Genomic DNA, 18,106 nt, shown 5'->3' on the forward strand with positions numbered 1-18,106 from the left:
AATATTAGTTTATAAATTAAAATAAATTATTATAATAATACCATTTTGTTATATTAAATGAAATTAAATTAAATCGATAAATGAAAAATTAAAAAAATTTAAAATTTAAAGCATATATATATATATATGCTTTAAATTTTAAAATTTAAACAGAAAAAGAAAAAGGTTACTAGTTTTCTTGAGATAAAACAAAAACAAGACAAATTTATGTTCTAGAAGCGTCGTTTATCTTCTCTATTCAGAGCAAAGGAATCAAAATTTCAAAATCGAAATTTCACTCTCAATCCTCTGATTAGTTCCACTCTCACCGATCGAAGAGAAAGAGAAAGTGTTAAAGATGGCAGGAAGAGAAGTTCGAGAATACACCAACCTTACCGACCCCAAAGGCAATCGATTTTCAAATTTTATTTTGTTTTCCAAAATTTTCTTTGTTCGTAGTTGTTAAAGTTTTTATTTTTCGTGACTTTTAATTACTGGATATGTGTTAATTCCGCAGATAAAAAATGGGGTAAAGGGAAAGACAAAATTGACGATGAAGACATTACTTTCCAACGCATGGTTGCAAAGGTTAGCGCATTGATTCACCCTCCGTTCAATTCTATGTATAATTTGGGTACCCATTTGCTAGTGCACTCGATTATGCTTTTGAAACTAATCTAACATTTGATACTTCGTATAAGAATTAAGGAACCCTTATAATGATTTTTTTTAATGTTTTTTTGGTGTTTTGGAATTAGTTTTCATGCATTGGAAATATATCCAAAATAGAGTTCTTGTGATTATTTATGAGACTATTCGTTGATTTTCTATTGTTCTAAATTGTTGTTTGAACGATGATGAGGTAGCGGCTTTAGATTAAGCGTTGTAGCTGTGTTGCATGGATATGGTTGCTAGCATTGGTGTGGTATGGGTACGAGGACTCAACATAATTTTTGAAACCAAGGGATTGTTTAGGAAAGGGGTTTTGGAGGGATGGGAAGGGTAGGATGAAACTTTTTATTTTAAATAAATTATTTTAAGATAATAATTTTTAAAATGATTAAGAAATGTAGCATATTGGAACTTTTTTTTATTCTGTATTGGTTATTTCTTTTGGTTAAGTTGTTTTCAACTTTCAAATAATTGTTTGTGCAAGTTGAGGGATTTTTCTGATAACATGCCCCGGCAGGGATCTTGGCTTCCTGTATTGGGTGGCTGATCAAGCAGATGCAAGAGGTTGCTGGGGAGCGTGGGGGTTATCTTCATGGGCGCGGCGGTACAACACTTCTTCATTTACTTTTTTCATTTTGTGTGTCTGCGTTACTTGTGTTTCCATACCACCTGTTTTTGCTTGCTGCTCTTGTATTATCTTTAGTTTCTTTGTTCCCTTTGTAAAGTTTAAACCTGCAGCCTTGGACAGTGATGATCTACTTTATCTCAAGGAGCAAATGGAAGCCGAGGAGGATGCTGAGCGCCTCCTCCGTCGCACTGAAAAACGGGCATTTGCTGCATTTAAGATATCCTTTTGAAATCATTTCAAATTATAATAATCCCTTGTTTTCTTCTTCATCTCGAGTCAAAACTGATTTTTGTCCTTAGACTACAAGTATCTTGCTTAATAAATTGCAATTTATATGTATTGTTCTGAATGTTTGACAAAGTCATCATATCCTTTTAATGCTGCTTAAAACCTGTGAACCAATGTATTCAAAACTGGATCTGTCTGTGAACCAGTAAGGGGAGATGTTTAAGGTCTTGGGGTAGGTTGAACCAGATTTTCAACACTCATACAATGCATAAAAAGTAGAACATATATACACTAAGTATACACTCAAAAGATGAGAAAATATATTGAAAAACTAAATAATGATCCAAGTAATTTATTACACATAGTAAGTCAATTATTGTAATATTACAATAAAAAAATGTTGCTCTATATAAATATTTAAATATATGCTATAATAAACAGACTTCTATGAGTAAAATTATTCTTAAAATATATTAGAATATCAAAATATAGCCGTGTTTATCAGTATGTTGTTTCATGTTCCTGTATGAGAGGCCCAAGTTTGATTCCTTTTCTGAGGAATCTTCATAATTATTTTAATGCATTGACAAAATACAATAAATATAATAATGATTTACTTGTACTTCTAACGGCTGATTCCTGGCTTAGTGGTATGGTGGTAGATGCATTAATTGCCACAGACAGGGCTTGAATCCTTGGGTGCTTGTTTTTAGCTATACCCTCATTAAGCTTGCACTGGTTCAACTTATCAATGCCTATCTGATAAAAATAACTTGTCAGTGCCAAATCCTGACTGGTTCACATGGTTGGATCAGTTCACAGCCAGTATAGTGTTTTCAAGGGCAATTTTCAAATGTTCTGGAGCCTTGATTAGACTGGCCAGTGGGCTGGTTCACAATCAACCCTAGCTGGTTTGCAGTCAACCATGTCAAACTAGTCAATCTGACCATGTCTCAGTTAACAATTCAACTCTCATTATTAATTAAATTGGAACATTGTCTCAGTTTTGCATAATTTCTGTAATTTTGAAGATTACATTGCTGCCTCTGTCAGAAAATCTGTGCCTGTTAGCTGAATATAGTGTTGATGTTACTTAGTTACATAAAGTTGACAGGCTGTAGGTTGTGCAATTTGAATTTCAAGCTATAACGATTGTAATGCTGTTTTTAGTATGGAATTTTGATTCCTTGAATTTCAACAAGTGTTATATTTTTAATATGGTTGTTTGAATGAAACATAAGCAGTTTTAACATATTCATTTGCTTTTCTACATGGTTTGTAAAAGCTATATTAAAATGGTACTGGTAAACCTTTTTGATTAAATTGCTTGTGCTCAAGTTGTGTGTATTCTTTTTGTTTTCCTTCACCAATGATTACAGAGCTGCAAGTTTAGCAGATTCTTCACCTGCATCAGTTCCATTGGCATTTCGTGTTGAGCCAAAGCCAAAAAGTGGGATCAGGTAGGTCTTCCAATCCTTCTCATCCCTCCTTTGTAGTTTCTTGTCCTTTCCTGGTTTCAGTATTATTCATAGTCTTTATATTATTCTGTGACATAGGCAGCAAGATTTACTGAAAAAAGTTGTTGAGATTAAACCGAAGCGCCTAAGATCTGATGGCAATCAGTCATCCCCAGCTTCTAGTAATGCTCCGGTCACAAACCATAAGACCGATAACGATCCTTTAAAAGAGAAGGAGCAATCTTTATCAGGACCGAAGAAGGCTGAGGAACATCCTCAATTGGGGTCACTAGAAGCAGAAGCTAAGGCTAAGGTTGAAAACCCTGGTGGGGGATTACTGGGGTTGGCATATGCTAGTTCTGATGATGATGAATGATTGATAATAGAAATTTGATGGAAGATCACTTCTCATAAAGTGTTTGTCTTTTGTAGTTTTAGTAGAAAAATGCAATGCTTGGTTTCTCTAGAGAAAGAATTTAACTGTAGTCAGGGTGGCATAAAAAGTTGTGTGTATGAAGCCTTAGTCCGAAGGATTGAAAAGAAGAAAATGAAGTATTAGCCCATTACTATACATCTAGGTCTAAGATGCAATTTTGTATGCGATCATTCAATCTTAACGTACCAGTTTTTGTTTTCTTCTTGCCATAATTTTGAAGTATGATGGTGATCCTTGAGGAATTGCTTTTATTGAACTAATTTTGATGTTTGTTATTTAGCTCGCTTAACATGATTTCTGAGCCCAGAGCATGTTACAAGACTTGTTCCTCCAATAGTTTGGTACATTAAATATTGTCCTGAACTTTTAAATAGACTGATTAATATTCTTTCCTGTCATTTTTTTAAGAAATAATTATCAGTATTTGTTTTGTCTTAATTATCAGAATTAAAGGCTATTTTTTAGGTGCTTTAATTACTGAATTTTTTATATTTTCATTTATTATAAGATTTATATTGGCAAAGAATCATTCTGAATATATTTATTTATTAATATATAAATTATGAATTTAATTGTTTTAATTGCAGTATAAATGAATGATATATAATATATTTTTATCAGTGTTAATAAATTAATTATTATTTTATAAATAAACAATAAGATTACTAGAAACAATTTTCTTTTAGAAGTTGACAGATAAAAACAAATGGATGGAGTAATTTTATGATCATTAAGTGTGCTCATTTGACCCACAAGTACGATCTTCAACTCATTCTAACGGGGGTAGTGAAAATAGAAACAAAACCACTATGATTCAACCTTGATTGCATTTATCTTGTGTTTACTAAAATTGTTGTGTCTCGTTCATTTAAGTATGTAGAAACTTTATGCAAGAGATCTTGCATCTTTCCAACATCGCCATTCAAGCATCTGAAAGTCCCTGTATATGATATTTTAGTTCCATGGTTTTCTGGGTAGGTACTTGACTTGGATTTTTTATTCATACTAGTGTAATACCTGGGAATGTTCGGAAAACATTTTTTTTATCACATTCTTTTTATTAAAAACTATAAAAATAGAATTGAGATTCAATAAATTAGAAGTATAACTTACATAATTTTTAATTAATTTCAGTCAATAATAAAGAGTGCATTTAAAAGAACAATTTTTTAACCTGTACAAAGAAATATATAATAAAAAAGCAATAAAGAGTAATTTTTATTAGAATTTATAGTATTTAATGACATCAATGTATTGAAATTTTTAATTTTTAACAAAAAAAGTCATATATAAATTTTTGTTATGTGCAAGAATACATATTAGGAAAAATGTTAAGAGAAGATTAAAAAAAATAGGTGTACATTTTGGTGTTGGTTTCTAATCATAATTAAATTTTTACCTTGATAAAATGTCTCTATTTAATATTATTACAAATTATTTTGATAAACTTTTTATTTTAGTTGAAAATTAACAAAAAAAATATTTTAAAAAATTACATCTAAATTTTGTTATAAAATAATGGTTTTTTTTTTAATTAAAATCATATGTTAGAAAAGTATCTTGATAGCATTTTTCATATCGTGAAACTTGTAAAAACTAAAAAAAAAAAAAAAAAAAAAACTTGAAACCCATCGAAACCAAGTGTTAAAAGAGGGAAATAACGTGGAACCATTTATAGGCAAGCAAACAAAACCGATGAGAAAACCAAGGAAGGCCTTACATAGCATACTTGTTTTTACCTATGAAATTGTCAAAATTAGCTGCAGAAAATTCTCTTTCTAGGAGTAGTGTTGTGAATTGTTAGTCAAAATTTTGGTCTAAAACGGTGCAATTAATGTTGTTTGGTTTATCATTGGTGTATTCGACATCATAAGATAATACACTCACTGATTAGTCAATTTTTATTTTTATTTTTTTTACTAAAAAAGAGACAAAAAGCTCAAAAAATTAGAAAATCAAATACCTAACTTAGGAGTTCAAATGCTTACAGACTCGAGGCAAACAAAAGAAAGGAGAAAAGAAAATTGAGTCAATACAAAAAAAAAGATAAAGAATCATCTAGACCTAACTTTAATAAATGGTTAGCTTTTTATAAACATAGGTAAACTTTACAAACTGAATATGTTTTACAAAATTCCTAATTTTTGAAATAAGATTAAAGCAGGGGTAGACTTGGTCTTAAATATTCAGGATGAGGGACAAAGCTTCTTTTGCATCACTTTCTATCCAAATAATGTGAATTTTTTATTGAATGATAGGCTTAAGTCCTAGCAAAATACTCTATAATTCAGCTTCTAATGGGAGTAGGGGTTCAAATTTTTGTAGAACCCTGCGATAAAATAGCCCTTAACATCTCTAATTAAGCCCCCACATGCAGCAGCCTCATTAATCTGAGATACAACTACATCAACATGCAGCAGCTTCATTAATCTGAGATACAACTATATCAACATTTAGTTTCTATTAGTCAAATTTTCATGTATTAAATGTTTATGTTGATATATTTGAGGTTAATTAGTTTGAGGAATGAGAACATTTTGGTGTTACTTAGTTGCTCTTCCACAAGTATATGTAATTCTACCAAAAATTTTTCACAATGTTAGTTATCTTTTCTTGTCTTACATGAAGATAATCAGAAACTAATATAATTTTTTATTACAAAAATATATAAATTAAAATAATTTTTTATTCTTATAATATTTTGAAAATTAATTTAATCTCTATAATTTATTTATTATTTAAGTTTGAATTTTTTTAGTGAGTTTCTAAAAGTTTATTTTGAGTGGTTCAATTTTAGTTTTTGTCTTTAAATATAATTTTTTAGAAAAACATACAGTTAGAACTAATTTTTAAATGTGTATTTCACTTTCAGTCAGTGTCCCTCTATTCCTCTTTCTCCATCCCTTTCATGTGTTTTTTTTTTCTTTTTCATTTCTCATATTTTTTTTTATTGTTCAAGTCTTTACAATTCTTTTTTCTTTTTTATCTAAATAGTGTGTTAAAATTTTTACAACACTTCTTGATAAGTTTGTAATTAGACTTTCTTTTACAGTTCATATATTTATGTTTAATATTTATATTATTTAAATTTTACATTGATTTCTATATTAATTATACAGTTTAGTATTGAGGTCACAAGTGAATTTTGAGCCCAAACTAATGGAAAATTAGAATTTCATAGTAATCAGCAAACACATGAGTGCTTCGAGCCAATTAATTAAGAACTTTTAGGGTTTGAAAACCCTATTAAAGAGAAACTTTAGGCACGAAGTTGAACATCTTAACTTTTGCTCTTTGATACATCTCTTATCTTGTCTCTCTTGCATGTGATCTTTGACATACTCTTGGTAGGATTTGGAGCTTTGAGTGATCATATTTAAAGACTGGGAACTTATCTCATTCTAATTTGCTTTTCTCTATAGCTTTATTTACAATTATTTTAGTTCTTCTTTTTAGCATGAGTGACTAAGTCTATAGCTAAGACTATGAGAACTATTGTTCATGAATTTATGAGATTTTGAAGTTTGAATCTATATTTAGTTTTTGTTTGTGATTAGCTTTTATCCTATTGCACACAATTATAATCCTAATTAATTATATCGTTAGATGATCATATCTTAATTAGTTAATGGATCTATAGGATAAAACAAAATAAAGGATTAGGTGGGAGAAACCAATTTTTCTTTTCCAATCGTTATTAAATTAACAAATTTATAAGTATTTTATGTTTTCTTTAATTGATGTCTTACATAATCATTGAAGATATTAATTTAGAGAAAAGAATATTAGTATTGCATGATAATTAGGTATTAATAGTATTTGTATGAATGATTGATAATCACAAGAAAATTAAATTTAGAGTTAAACAAAAAAATAACATAAAGGATTAAATGAGAAAACTCATACGCCTTAAATTTAACCAAGATGTTTATTGTGTTATTTACTTTTATTCATAATTAATTTTATAATTAAATTTTAGTTCTTACTTAATTTCATATCTTTTAGGCTCAAATAATTGAATTAAGAAATTCTTAGTAATTAAAAATCAATCTTTATTAGACAATATTTTAAAAACTTATTTTAGAATCTTTTATTACTTCTTTATGTATATGCTTGCCCTTTGAACACTTCTTTTTTTCTTTTCATATCCCATCTTAATTTTTTTTTATTATTATAAAAAGTATTGATGTAATTTATTTTAAAAAATAATTTTTCTTACCCTCTCATCTTTTTGTGCACAAATAATGCTAAAAATATATTATTTAATATACGTTTTTGTTAATAGTTAAAATTTATAAAAAAAAATACAATTTTCATTTTTTATTTCAAATTTAATATTTTTTATATTTTCATAATTTTAAAGAAATTTGAGATTAATAAATAAAATATGTTAAAAACATCTTAATAGCATTCCTATTCTGTTTATTAGGCAAAAAATTCGTCACATTCTAGAAGCTAAATTTTTCGTGCCGCAATCCAAACGGCGGAAGAAACTTCAGATAATAATAATAATTCCGCATTCTTTGATGATGTGATAGATTGTCACTCGTGGATTTGGTTCAAAGTTTTGTGCATGTGGGAAGGGAAGCAATACTTTAATTTTCATCAAAGATATTGGAAACTTCAAGCTAATCTCATAAGGGCAATGAAGAGATAAATTGTATACAAATAAGTTTACTTTTTATTTATTATATTAATAAGTTTACTTTTTATTCATATTTTTTATCTAGTAAATATTAATTATTAATTCAAGAGTTTTGACTAGAGAGGTGAATAGTCTAAATCGTACCTAAGCCCAAACTTTGGAATAGCCAATAAAAATATGGTGGTGATTGGGTATCGGATAGTATTAAAAAATGTTGATAATTATTAATTTATTTTATAAAATAAAAATAAACAAAGTAAAATTACTAAATTATAAAAAAGAAAATGAAGGGAATAATACTAATTAGTGGATCAGTTGAGTTGACCGAAATTTTTCATTATTGATTTGTGTTTCACACCTTGTCTAAATCATCGTTTAAATGTGTAACTAATAGGTGGCAGTTAAGTTTGGAAAGTTTCAAAGAAAGCCAACATTTTCTACTTTTCGTGTGCACATTCATTATTTCGGTGCAAACCAAGATCATCATCCTCAAACCTTTGCATATTAACAACCCTTTTACATACACACACTGAAACCAGGAAACCAGGTTTCACACACACACTTAGATGTCAATACCAGCCACATCATGCATGAAATTTCCGTGTTACAATTTTCTGATTTTGTTCTTCCTCCTTATCTATGCAAACTCACAATCTCAACTATATGATCAAGAACATTTAGTATTGCTGAATATAAAGCAATACTTGCAAAACCCACCTTTCCTTAGCCACTGGAATTCAAGTTCCGCTCACTGTTCTTGGCCAGAGATCAAATGCATCACTGGCTCTGTCACTGCCATTACTCTTTCCAACTCCAACATCACCCAAACTATACCATCCTTCATCTGTGACCTCACAAATCTCACACATGTTGACTTCAGCTACAACTCCATCCCTGGTGACTTCCCGAAACCCCTTTACAATTGTTCCAAGCTAGAGTACTTAGACCTATCAAGGAACAATTTTAATGGCATGATTCCTCATGACATTGACCATTTGAGTGCTAATTTGCAATATCTTAGCCTTGGTTCCACCAACTTCACTGGTGACATTCCTGCTAGTATTGGAAAGTTGAATCAGCTAATAGAACTTCATCTTGAATATTGCCTGTTCAATGGTTCTGTTCCTTCTGAGATTGAGAACTTGTCCAATCTTGAGTACTTGGATATGTCATCTAACTACAATTTCCCTGAGTGGAAATTGCCATGGAACTTGACAAAGTTCACCAAAATGAAGGTTTTTTATCTGTTTAGCACCAACTTGGTTGGAGAAATTCCTGAAACTATTGGAGATATGGTGGCTTTGGAGAAGCTTGATTTGTCACAAAATGGTGTAACTGGAGGAATTCCTAGTGGTTTGCTGTTGTTGAAGAATTTGACCACACTTTATCTTTATAATAATAGTTTTTCTGGGGAGATACCAAGTGTGGTTGAAGCATTGAACTTGATCAACCTTGATCTTACTAGGAACAATCTTGAAGGGAAAATACCAGATGATCTTGGAAAGCTCCAGCAGTTGTCATGGTTGGGTTTGTCTCTGAATAGCTTGTCAGGTGTGATACCAGAAAGCTTAGGCCGTCTTCCAAATCTTAAAGATTTTCGTGTGTTTTACAACAATTTATCCGGTACTCTTCCTCCTGATTTTGGCCGTTATTCAAAGCTTGAAACTTTTTTGATTGCCAATAATAGTTTTTCTGGAAAGTTGCCAGAGAATTTATGCTATTATGGTGTGCTACTTAATTTGTCTATTTATGAAAATAATCTGAATGGTGAATTGCCAGAATCATTGGGAAATTGCAGTAGTTTATTGGATCTGAAAATGCACAATAATGAGTTTTCTGGTAATATTCCTAGCGGTCTTTGGACTTCTTTCAATTTGTCAAATTTCATGGTGAGCCATAATAAGTTCACTGGTGTGCTTCCTGAAAGGTTGTCATGGAATGTTTCAAGGTTTGAGATAAGTTACAATCAGTTTTCTGGTAAAATTCCAAGTGGAGTATCTTCATGGACTAATTTGGTAGTGTTTGAGGCCAGTAAGAACTACTTCAATGGAAGTATTCCACAAGAGCTAACAGCTCTTCCCAAGTTGACAACCTTGTTGCTTGATCAGAACCAACTCACTGGGCCACTTCCATCAGATATAGTATCATGGAAATCCCTAGTAACTCTAAATTTGAGGCAAAACCAACTCTCTGGACAAATCCCTGATGCAATTGGTCAATTACCTGTCCTTAGTCAACTTGACTTGGCAGAAAATGAATTTTCTGGCCAAATTCCTTCTCTACTTCCTAGACTCACCAATCTTAATCTATCCTATAATCATTTGACAGGGAGGATTCCAATGGAATTTGAAAATCCTGTGTATGCTAGTAGCTTTTTGGGCAATTCTGGTCTTTGTGCTGATACCCCAGCATTGGACCTTACCTTATGCAATTCTAGCCTTCAAAGAACAAGTAAGGGATCATCTTGGTCTATAGGTTTGATAATAAGTTTGGTGGTAATAGCGTTGTTCTTGGCCCTTTTGGCATCACTCTTGATTATTAGATTTCATAGAAAAAGAAAGCAAGGATTGGATAATTCATGGAAGTTCATTTCCTTTCAAAGGCTGAATTTCACAGAATCGAGCATTGTCTCATCAATGACCGAACAAAATATAATTGGAAGTGGAGGTTATGGTACAGTATACCGCATTGATGTTGATGGTTTAGGCTATGTTGCTGTGAAAAAAATTTGGAATAACAAGAAGTTAGACCATAAACTTGAGAATTCATTCCGTGCAGAAGTTAGGATATTGAGCAGTATCCGTCATAACAACATTGTGAAGTTGATGTGTTGTATCTCTAATGAGGATTCTATGCTCTTGGTCTATGAGTACTTGGAAAATCATAGCTTAGATAAGTGGCTACAAAAGAAGAGTAAGTCATCATCTGTGCCAGGTTCAATGAACCATGTGGTCCTTGATTGGCCAAAGAGGTTGAAAATAGCTATTGGAATTGCTCAAGGTTTGAGCTACATGCACCATGATTGTTCACCACCTGTTGTTCATAGAGATGTGAAAACAAGCAACATCCTTTTGGATACTCAATTCAATGCAAAAGTTGCCGACTTTGGATTGGCAAAGATGTTAACCAAGCCTGGAGAAGTTAACACCATGTCAGCTGTGATTGGCTCATTTGGCTATATTGCTCCAGGTGAACATGACCATCCTTTTGATTCTACACTAACAAATATATTGCTTTTTCTTAATTAAATGTTGTGTCCTTTTCGAGTAAAGCTTCATATTAATCCCTGAGATTGTAAGCATCAGTCATTTTAGTTCTTGAGTTTACAAAATTCTTGCTTTCATCTTTGAGGTTACGAAAGGTTACTCATTTTAATTATTTTTGGTGCAAAACAACAATAGAGAATGAAGTGGTTTTTATTTTGCAAAGTCAGGAATTAAAATGAAGATCTTCTTGTAAAATAAATTAAAATGACCACGCTTACAATCTCAAGACTAAAAGGGAACTTTACTTCTATTTTTTCCAAAGGCAAACAAGCTAATTCTCAATGTAATTTTTCTTATTTGAATTGCAGAATATGTTCAAACAACAAGAGTTAGTGAAAAGATTGATGTGTTTAGTTTTGGAGTTGTCCTATTGGAATTAGCAACTGGTAAAGAAGCTAATTATGGAGACCAACACTCATCCCTTTCAGAGTGGGCATGGCGTCACATTCTAGTAGGAAGCAATGTGGAAGAATTGCTAGATAAGGATGTAATGGAAGCTAGTTACTCAGATGAAATGTGCAGTGTTTTCAGACTAGGGGTCATGTGTACTGCAACATTGCCTGCCAGTAGACCTTCCATGAAGGAGGCCCTACAAATATTGCTCAGCTTAGGAGAATCATTTGCTTATGGAGAGAAGAATTATGGCCACTGTTATGATGCTATGCCCCTTCTTAAGAATTCAAAAAGTGACACTATGTTGGATGTTGATATATGACAATAGAAATGAATAACAAATTTGATTCCCTAGAATGTTATACGTTAGTGAACATTCCAGCACATAGGATTTTAGAATGGGCCAATGAATCCAGAAATTTTGAGGCAATAGCTTTTTGTGTTGAAAATGAAAAAGTGATTTAGTTGGGTGTTGGAGGATCTTTATACAGAATGGATGTAGATTATAGAAACCAAAATGGGAAGTTATAATTGAAATATCAATTAAGGTTTGGTATATGTTTGTGTGTGTTGTGTGCACCTATTTTCACCCTATCAATTTCTTTTTTTCAATCAAACGTTATGACTTCTAAAACCTTTTCTTTAGTGCACCGCTTATTTTAAAGAATCCAAATTCAAGTTTACTTCAATGGTCAATGGTTGGTGACAGCTGAATTCAGTTTTGGTAGGTTGGAACTATGTGATGTTTATGCTTCGATTTCCATAAGACTTCTGAGATATTCCATCTTCTGTCAGGGTCAACATACATGATACATGTCTTTAATAAATAAATAGTTTTAACATGCCCTTAATAACACATAATAAAAATGTATGAATATTAAATATTTATTGAAAATTATAAAATAGTATAAACTTTAATATATTAACCACTTTAAATATTATAATTTTTAATAAAAATTATTATTTTTTATTATATGCAAGTGGGGCAAAGTTGGAAAGTACTGAAAAGTCATAAACAAGCCATGTCATGTGCCCATACCTACTCAGGTGGGTGATTAAAATTGAAAAAGGCTTTTCATTCAAAGGCTTTTTATCTCTGAGTTTTCTTTCTATTTATTTATTATTTTCTTTCCCCACACGTATCTTTTGTAAGACATAATTTTTGGGATGACCATGACCATATGCTAAATGTGAACACCTTTTTTAAAATGTGAACTTCTCTCTTTCGTGTTTGAATAAAAGAAAAAAGAGAAGAGAAAAAAAGGTGCTATTTTGATGGAGAAAAATAGAAATTAAGAGGGAGAAAGTTATAATCACTTGTTTAGATGAGTAAAAAATGAGAATAAAAATAAATAAATAAAATATATTAAATAATTTATTTATAATAATCATAAAAAATTATTTTTTTAATAAAAGTTTTTAAAATTTTCTATATTGTATAAAATTATTTTACAAAATAAATAAATAATCTTATCATCCTTTCCATACTTCTCCAAGTTTGAGTTCTTTTTGGTGAACTCAATGAAAAAACTTCTATCTCCCTTTTTTTTTAGTGCAGTCCATTCAATATAAATCTTCTACTATGATATTTTCAATATAAAAATTTCCATCCATCAAAATTATGCTAATATAATTTTTAAAACGATTAAATAATTTATTTCAACAGTTAGATTTAAAATTACGCCTCCCTTTGATAAAAATTACACTTGAAAAATCACAATTTCGCATTCAATGTAATTTCCTCAATTCAAATATAAGGAAAATTTAACAATATATTAGAGACTGATAATTTTTTAATTGTATTTTTAATCTCTCTTTAATATATGTGTGATTTTGGTCTTTTTAGATTTAATTGAATACATTTAATCTTCTAGTTTGTCAAATATTTTTATTCTAAAATTTTATCTTATAATTAATAAAAATATAAAATAAAAATATAATGCAAATATGATATTTTATTAATTTATACAAATAAGTTAAAAAATATACAAAATATTTAAATAAAAATATAATATAAAATATAATAAAAGTTGTCGATGACTTAATTTGAGTATTTAAAATATAAAAAATATTAACAATTAAATTTAAAAGAATTAAAATCACACGTGCATTAAAAGTATGGAAAGTAAAAATGCAATTAAAACTATTTTTTCAGACTTAACATCAGATACTTTTTCTTTTTAAGAAAAAAAAATTACATTTAGGTGTTTTTCTTAAAATATTGTAAAATTTTTCTAGATTTTTTATAATACAAATTAAGTAAATCAAAACATTTCACGATACCTTAAGAAATTTATTTTAGTTAACTTCTACACTTTTATTCTCGTATTTTGTTCGATTGAATTTGAGGTAATTTGAGAGATTTTTTTAAGTGTGATATTAAGATCATTATCATTGCACATCTCGATGATGTGACATGTATACTGTTACTTGCGGATTTTGTTCAAAGTTTGGTGCCTGCATAAGCAAATCTAAAATGACTATTGGAAACTTCACCAAAATTTACAAGAGAATTTTTTTTAATAATTTTTTAATATTTACGTTATTGATTTTTTTTTTAAATAATTAAAAATATAATTTTTTACGCCACCGTTCCACCCTATCAGTTAAATAAATTATTTTTTAAAATTATTTAGCTTTTAAAAAATAATTAGACTCATTATAAAAAAAAAAGTAATTGGTGAATACACTATTAATATTCTTTTAAAATGCTTTTCATTTTGGAAGATGGCCTACCAACTCGTTACTCTATTGACCAAAAAAAATAAAAATGTTACAATTAATATGTCATGAAGTGCTTCAAATTTGAAGAAATGTATGATTTGGTATGACAGATAACATGCAATTGACTTTGTCATAAAATGAATTAGATGGGCATGCAAATGCATGTCCTCTTCAACTCGCCATTCTCAATCTGTCTCTTAATTAGTTGACAGGGAATATTATAAGAGGATTTCAAAATTATTGGTATGCCACTAACTTTTTGGGGCAATGATTTCCTCCTACTAAATCCTTAGCTGTGTGTGATAAATAAAATCTAGGACCCTTTGATTTAAAATTATTTTCTGTTTTCATTTTTAATTTGTATTTTTATTATTATATAGAAATCTTTGGAAATAAAAATCATTTTTTAACTAATATAAATAAGTAATTTCTACGCTAATGAAGATTTTGATGAAGTTAATAATTACTATTCACTTATTAACTTTCAAGCATACAAAATTTTTATACTTTTTATACATTACTAACAAATGATTTGATTATACACTTTTTTACTAATGAAAAACATTTTGATAAAACTATTAAATAATTTTTTCTAACATATTAATTATTAAATGTTACGAAGACTAGAAGTGTGTAACTCTTATAAAACGGTTGTTAAACAAATCATGTTGACTTGACTCACAAAATAAACAAACTAACAACATTATTGGCTCACATTTTAGTCACTTTGGTTCGCAGATCAGTCCTTTTAATTAATAAAATAAATAAATAATACTTAAAAATTTTAAAATATATAAATATAAAAATAATTAGAACATTTAAAAGTATTTTTCTTAAAAGGAATCTGCAGTTTGGTCCAAACCTAAAGTAGTCATATATTTTTATGTCTTAAGCGGGCCGATTCTAGCTAAGATTAGTTTTGTATGACCCAAAAGAAAAGGGCCATAAAAACATTAGTTGAAATGATGAAGCCCAATTGAGTCTGAAACTGAGAATGGCGAGCAAAGAAGAGGAAGACGCAGATGCAGTGGCATCAATGGCAAAGTTGGGTTCTTACGGTGGTGAAGTGAGGTTGGTGGTTGCTGGGGAAGAATCTGCTGCGGAGGAGACCATGCTACTTTGGGGTATTCTGCAACCCACCCTTTCCAAACCTAATGCCTTTGTCTCTCACTCTTCCTTGCAACTCTCACTCGATTCTTGTGGTCACTCTCTCTCCATTCTTCAATCCCCTTCTTCCTTGGTACCTTTCTATCTTACCCTCTTCTTCCTTGTAACGCTTTTGAACTTTTGGTCGCTGTAGTTAAAGATTTTTGGTAAAAGCTTTGATTTTTATGACGATGTGCCTTCTAATTTGATGAACGTGTTCTTTGTTTGCCTAAAAAGTGATTACCCATTTCGTAAAATATCATTCCAGTGAATATTTTTGCTTCAATTAGATGCTTGCAATAGCCCTTGATGGCTTGTGTGTGTGTGTGTGTGTGTGTGTGTGTTTTTCTACTCTTGCTAGTTGTGGATGATATTGTGATGGTTAAGGGATAGGAACATGTGATTTTTGTACTTCTGTTTTGATAATTTAGTTGTAATGGTATTGTTCGTGTGGGTGATGCACATTAGTACTGAAACAGCTTCTGCTTCAAACTGTGTCTTGTTTTAATCTACTAAATTGTTGGTTTTAAGCTTTAATGGTGGGATTGCTTGCTATCATACCATGAATTGCCTGTTGTTGAATTCAGTTCACAGTTATGGCATTTTGGACTTTTGATTTAAGGGAACACCTGGAGTAACTGGAGCTGTGATGTGGGACAGTGGAGTTGTATTGGGGAAGTTTCTTGAACATTCTGTTGACTCAGGGATGCTTGTTCTTCAGGGCAAGAAGATTGTTGAATTGGGATCTGGTTGTGGATTGGTCGGGTAATTACAGTTACTATCTAGTCTTGTTGTTGATCAGTTTGTGGCAAGTTGCTGTAGTTTGTCTGTAAGCTTTTGATTAGCTTTTGGCCTTTTCCGCGTAGAATTAACGAACTAGGAAAGTGAGCTTTGACCTTTTACATTGTATTTTATGACTAAGGGTGCGTTTGAAAGAGCTTATGACTCTGATAAGCTCTTTTCAACTTATGTCAATAAGTTTCATGCTCAAATTTATGGTATAAATCCCTTATATAATAAAACTTATTAAATAAATTCTTAAGTCGCTATCCTAACGTATCCTAAGTTGTCTTGCAAATGGTGAAGAATTGTTTTTTAGCTCGTCATTCTATATTGCACTATTCTTATTCTTTCTTCTCTAGTTGCATTGCAGCTCTTTTGGGTGGTGAAGTTATTCTTACTGATCTGCCTGATAGGCTGAGGCTACTGAGGAAGAACATTGAAACCAATATGAAACACATTTCTCTACGTGGTTCTGTAACAGCAACTGAACTGACATGGGGAGATGATCCTGACCAAGAACTCGTTGACCCCATACCCAATTATGGTAATAATTCTCTCTCAAGTGTCAACCCTTTCTGACAACTATTATGTAACAAGGAATAAACAAGATTCAACTACAGGCACTAGAACACTTTTGTAGTTGTATTGCAAGATGTGTTGCAGATGTCATTTGGATTGCTGTGATTGTTGTCATCATTCCAATCATTGATCTGTGGTTAACTTTTCTCCTCTGATTTGTATCCTTTATTCGATATTTGAATTTTCTGTCTCATAGTGTTACTTAACCACCCTTCCTTTTTTTGAGTGGTAGAATAACTATCTTTTATCTTTAACCAAATATTCTTTGTCTGTATGATTGTTGTAAATATAACCTTTTCTGTGAGATTAGTATTATTACAGAACGGTATTCCAACTTATACCTCTGGTCCCATTGAAAAAATTTCATTTGGATTCATAATAGGAGTATTATACACCCCCAGGCCTAGCATTACATTACAGAGGTTTTTGTTAATGTTATGTATACAAAAGTTGTCCATTTTGTGTTTCTAGGTTAATGAGAATTGAATGAGAAAGAGTTCCATAAGATGCATTTCAGCTTTTGATAATTATATGAATGGCTTCTTGATTCAATACTTGATTTCCTGTTTCCAGTTTTAGGATCTGATGTAGTGTACAGTGAGAGGGCAGTTGTGGATCTACTAGAGACACTTATGCAGCTCTCTGGGCCTAATACAACAATATTTTTGGCTGGGGAACTCAGAAATGGTAAAGAGTTCATTCCTTTTTCTTCCTTTTGGACCACAATCCATAACATAGTTCCTAATAGCATTTTCTGATTTCAGATGCCATTCTTGAGTACTTCTTAGAAGCAGCAATGAATAATTTCACTATTGGCCGTGTGGATCAAATACTCTGGCATCCTGATTATCGCAGCAATCGCGTAGTTCTTTATGTTCTAGTGAAGAAATGATTGTTAAGAATGATGTTTACTGTTTAGTTGTTTTGTGTAAAGCTGGCCTGGTAACATAATGTCCGTGTTGTGCATCAACAATTTAACATTTTGACCACCATTCTTTCCCCTTGTTCTTATGTGTTTCTGGCCCCCCAAGTATTTTGTTATTTTCTATTCATTGTTTGGTTTGATGAATACCAAACAAAGTTTGTGACATTTTCATGTGATGATGATATGCTGAAGATTTTGACAAGTCTCCTATACTTGGGTTTCCCTTGAACTTTAGTTGTGGCAAG

The 18,106-nt window shown here is 30.8% G+C and overlaps 3 protein-coding genes across 5 annotated transcripts; all 3 read left to right on the top strand.

The window, feature by feature from the left end:
- The first annotated feature begins 228 nt into the window (after positions 1–228).
- Positions 229–3,677, top strand: LOC113867464. Of its 3 annotated transcripts, none has more exons than XM_027502817.1 (6): positions 229–386; positions 497–567; positions 1,207–1,255; positions 1,390–1,496; positions 2,885–2,967; positions 3,064–3,617. In XM_027502817.1, the coding sequence occupies exons 1-6, from the start codon at positions 338–340 to the stop codon at positions 3,338–3,340; spliced, it is 636 nt and encodes a 211-aa protein (XP_027358618.1). In that variant the 5' UTR covers positions 229–337; the 3' UTR covers positions 3,341–3,617. The 3 variants fall into 3 exon arrangements, with proteins under 3 accessions (XP_027358618.1, XP_027358620.1, XP_027358619.1); XM_027502819.1 differs by having other exon boundaries at positions 237–386; positions 1,169–1,255; positions 3,064–3,677; XM_027502818.1 differs by having other exon boundaries at positions 268–386; positions 1,169–1,255; positions 1,400–1,496.
- Positions 3,678–8,448: 4,771 nt separating this feature from the next.
- LOC113867489 (receptor-like protein kinase 5) lies at positions 8,449–12,339 on the top strand. Its single transcript, XM_027502853.1, has 2 exons — positions 8,449–11,234; positions 11,620–12,339. Exons 1-2 carry the CDS (start codon positions 8,612–8,614, stop codon positions 12,024–12,026), a joined length of 3,030 nt encoding a protein of 1,009 aa, XP_027358654.1. The 5' UTR covers positions 8,449–8,611; the 3' UTR covers positions 12,027–12,339.
- Positions 12,340–15,404: 3,065 nt separating this feature from the next.
- Positions 15,405–17,956, top strand: LOC113867720 (protein N-lysine methyltransferase METTL21A). Its single transcript, XM_027503157.1, has 5 exons — positions 15,405–15,668; positions 16,197–16,339; positions 16,717–16,901; positions 17,510–17,623; positions 17,701–17,956. Exons 1-5 carry the CDS (start codon positions 15,423–15,425, stop codon positions 17,826–17,828), a joined length of 816 nt encoding a protein of 271 aa, XP_027358958.1. The 5' UTR covers positions 15,405–15,422; the 3' UTR covers positions 17,829–17,956.
- The last annotated feature ends 150 nt before the right edge of the window (positions 17,957–18,106 follow it).

The sequence above is a fragment of the Abrus precatorius genome, unplaced genomic scaffold, assembly GCF_003935025.1.
Source record: "Abrus precatorius isolate BTA unplaced genomic scaffold, Abrus_2018 Scaffold5, whole genome shotgun sequence".
NCBI lineage: Eukaryota > Viridiplantae > Streptophyta > Magnoliopsida > Fabales > Fabaceae > Abrus > Abrus precatorius.

Excerpts from the sequence above, each read along its gene's own strand:
- LOC113867464 (XM_027502817.1), top strand. The coding sequence starts at position 338 with ATGGCAGGAAGAGAAGTTCGAGAATACACCAACCTTACCGACCCCAAA. Across the intron at positions 387-496 it reads CAACCTTACCGACCCCAAAG|ATAAAAAATGGGGTAAAGGG; the intron begins GCAATCGATTTT and ends TTAATTCCGCAG. Across the intron at positions 1,256-1,389 it reads TTATCTTCATGGGCGCGGCG|CCTTGGACAGTGATGATCTA; the intron begins GTACAACACTTC and ends TTAAACCTGCAG.
- LOC113867489 (XM_027502853.1), top strand. The coding sequence starts at position 8,612 with ATGTCAATACCAGCCACATCATGCATGAAATTTCCGTGTTACAATTTT. Across the intron at positions 11,235-11,619 it reads ATTTGGCTATATTGCTCCAG|AATATGTTCAAACAACAAGA; the intron begins GTGAACATGACC and ends TTTGAATTGCAG.
- LOC113867720 (XM_027503157.1), top strand. The coding sequence starts at position 15,423 with ATGGCGAGCAAAGAAGAGGAAGACGCAGATGCAGTGGCATCAATGGCA. Across the intron at positions 16,902-17,509 it reads TGACCCCATACCCAATTATG|TTTTAGGATCTGATGTAGTG; the intron begins GTAATAATTCTC and ends TCCTGTTTCCAG. Across the intron at positions 17,624-17,700 it reads GGCTGGGGAACTCAGAAATG|ATGCCATTCTTGAGTACTTC; the intron begins GTAAAGAGTTCA and ends TTCTGATTTCAG.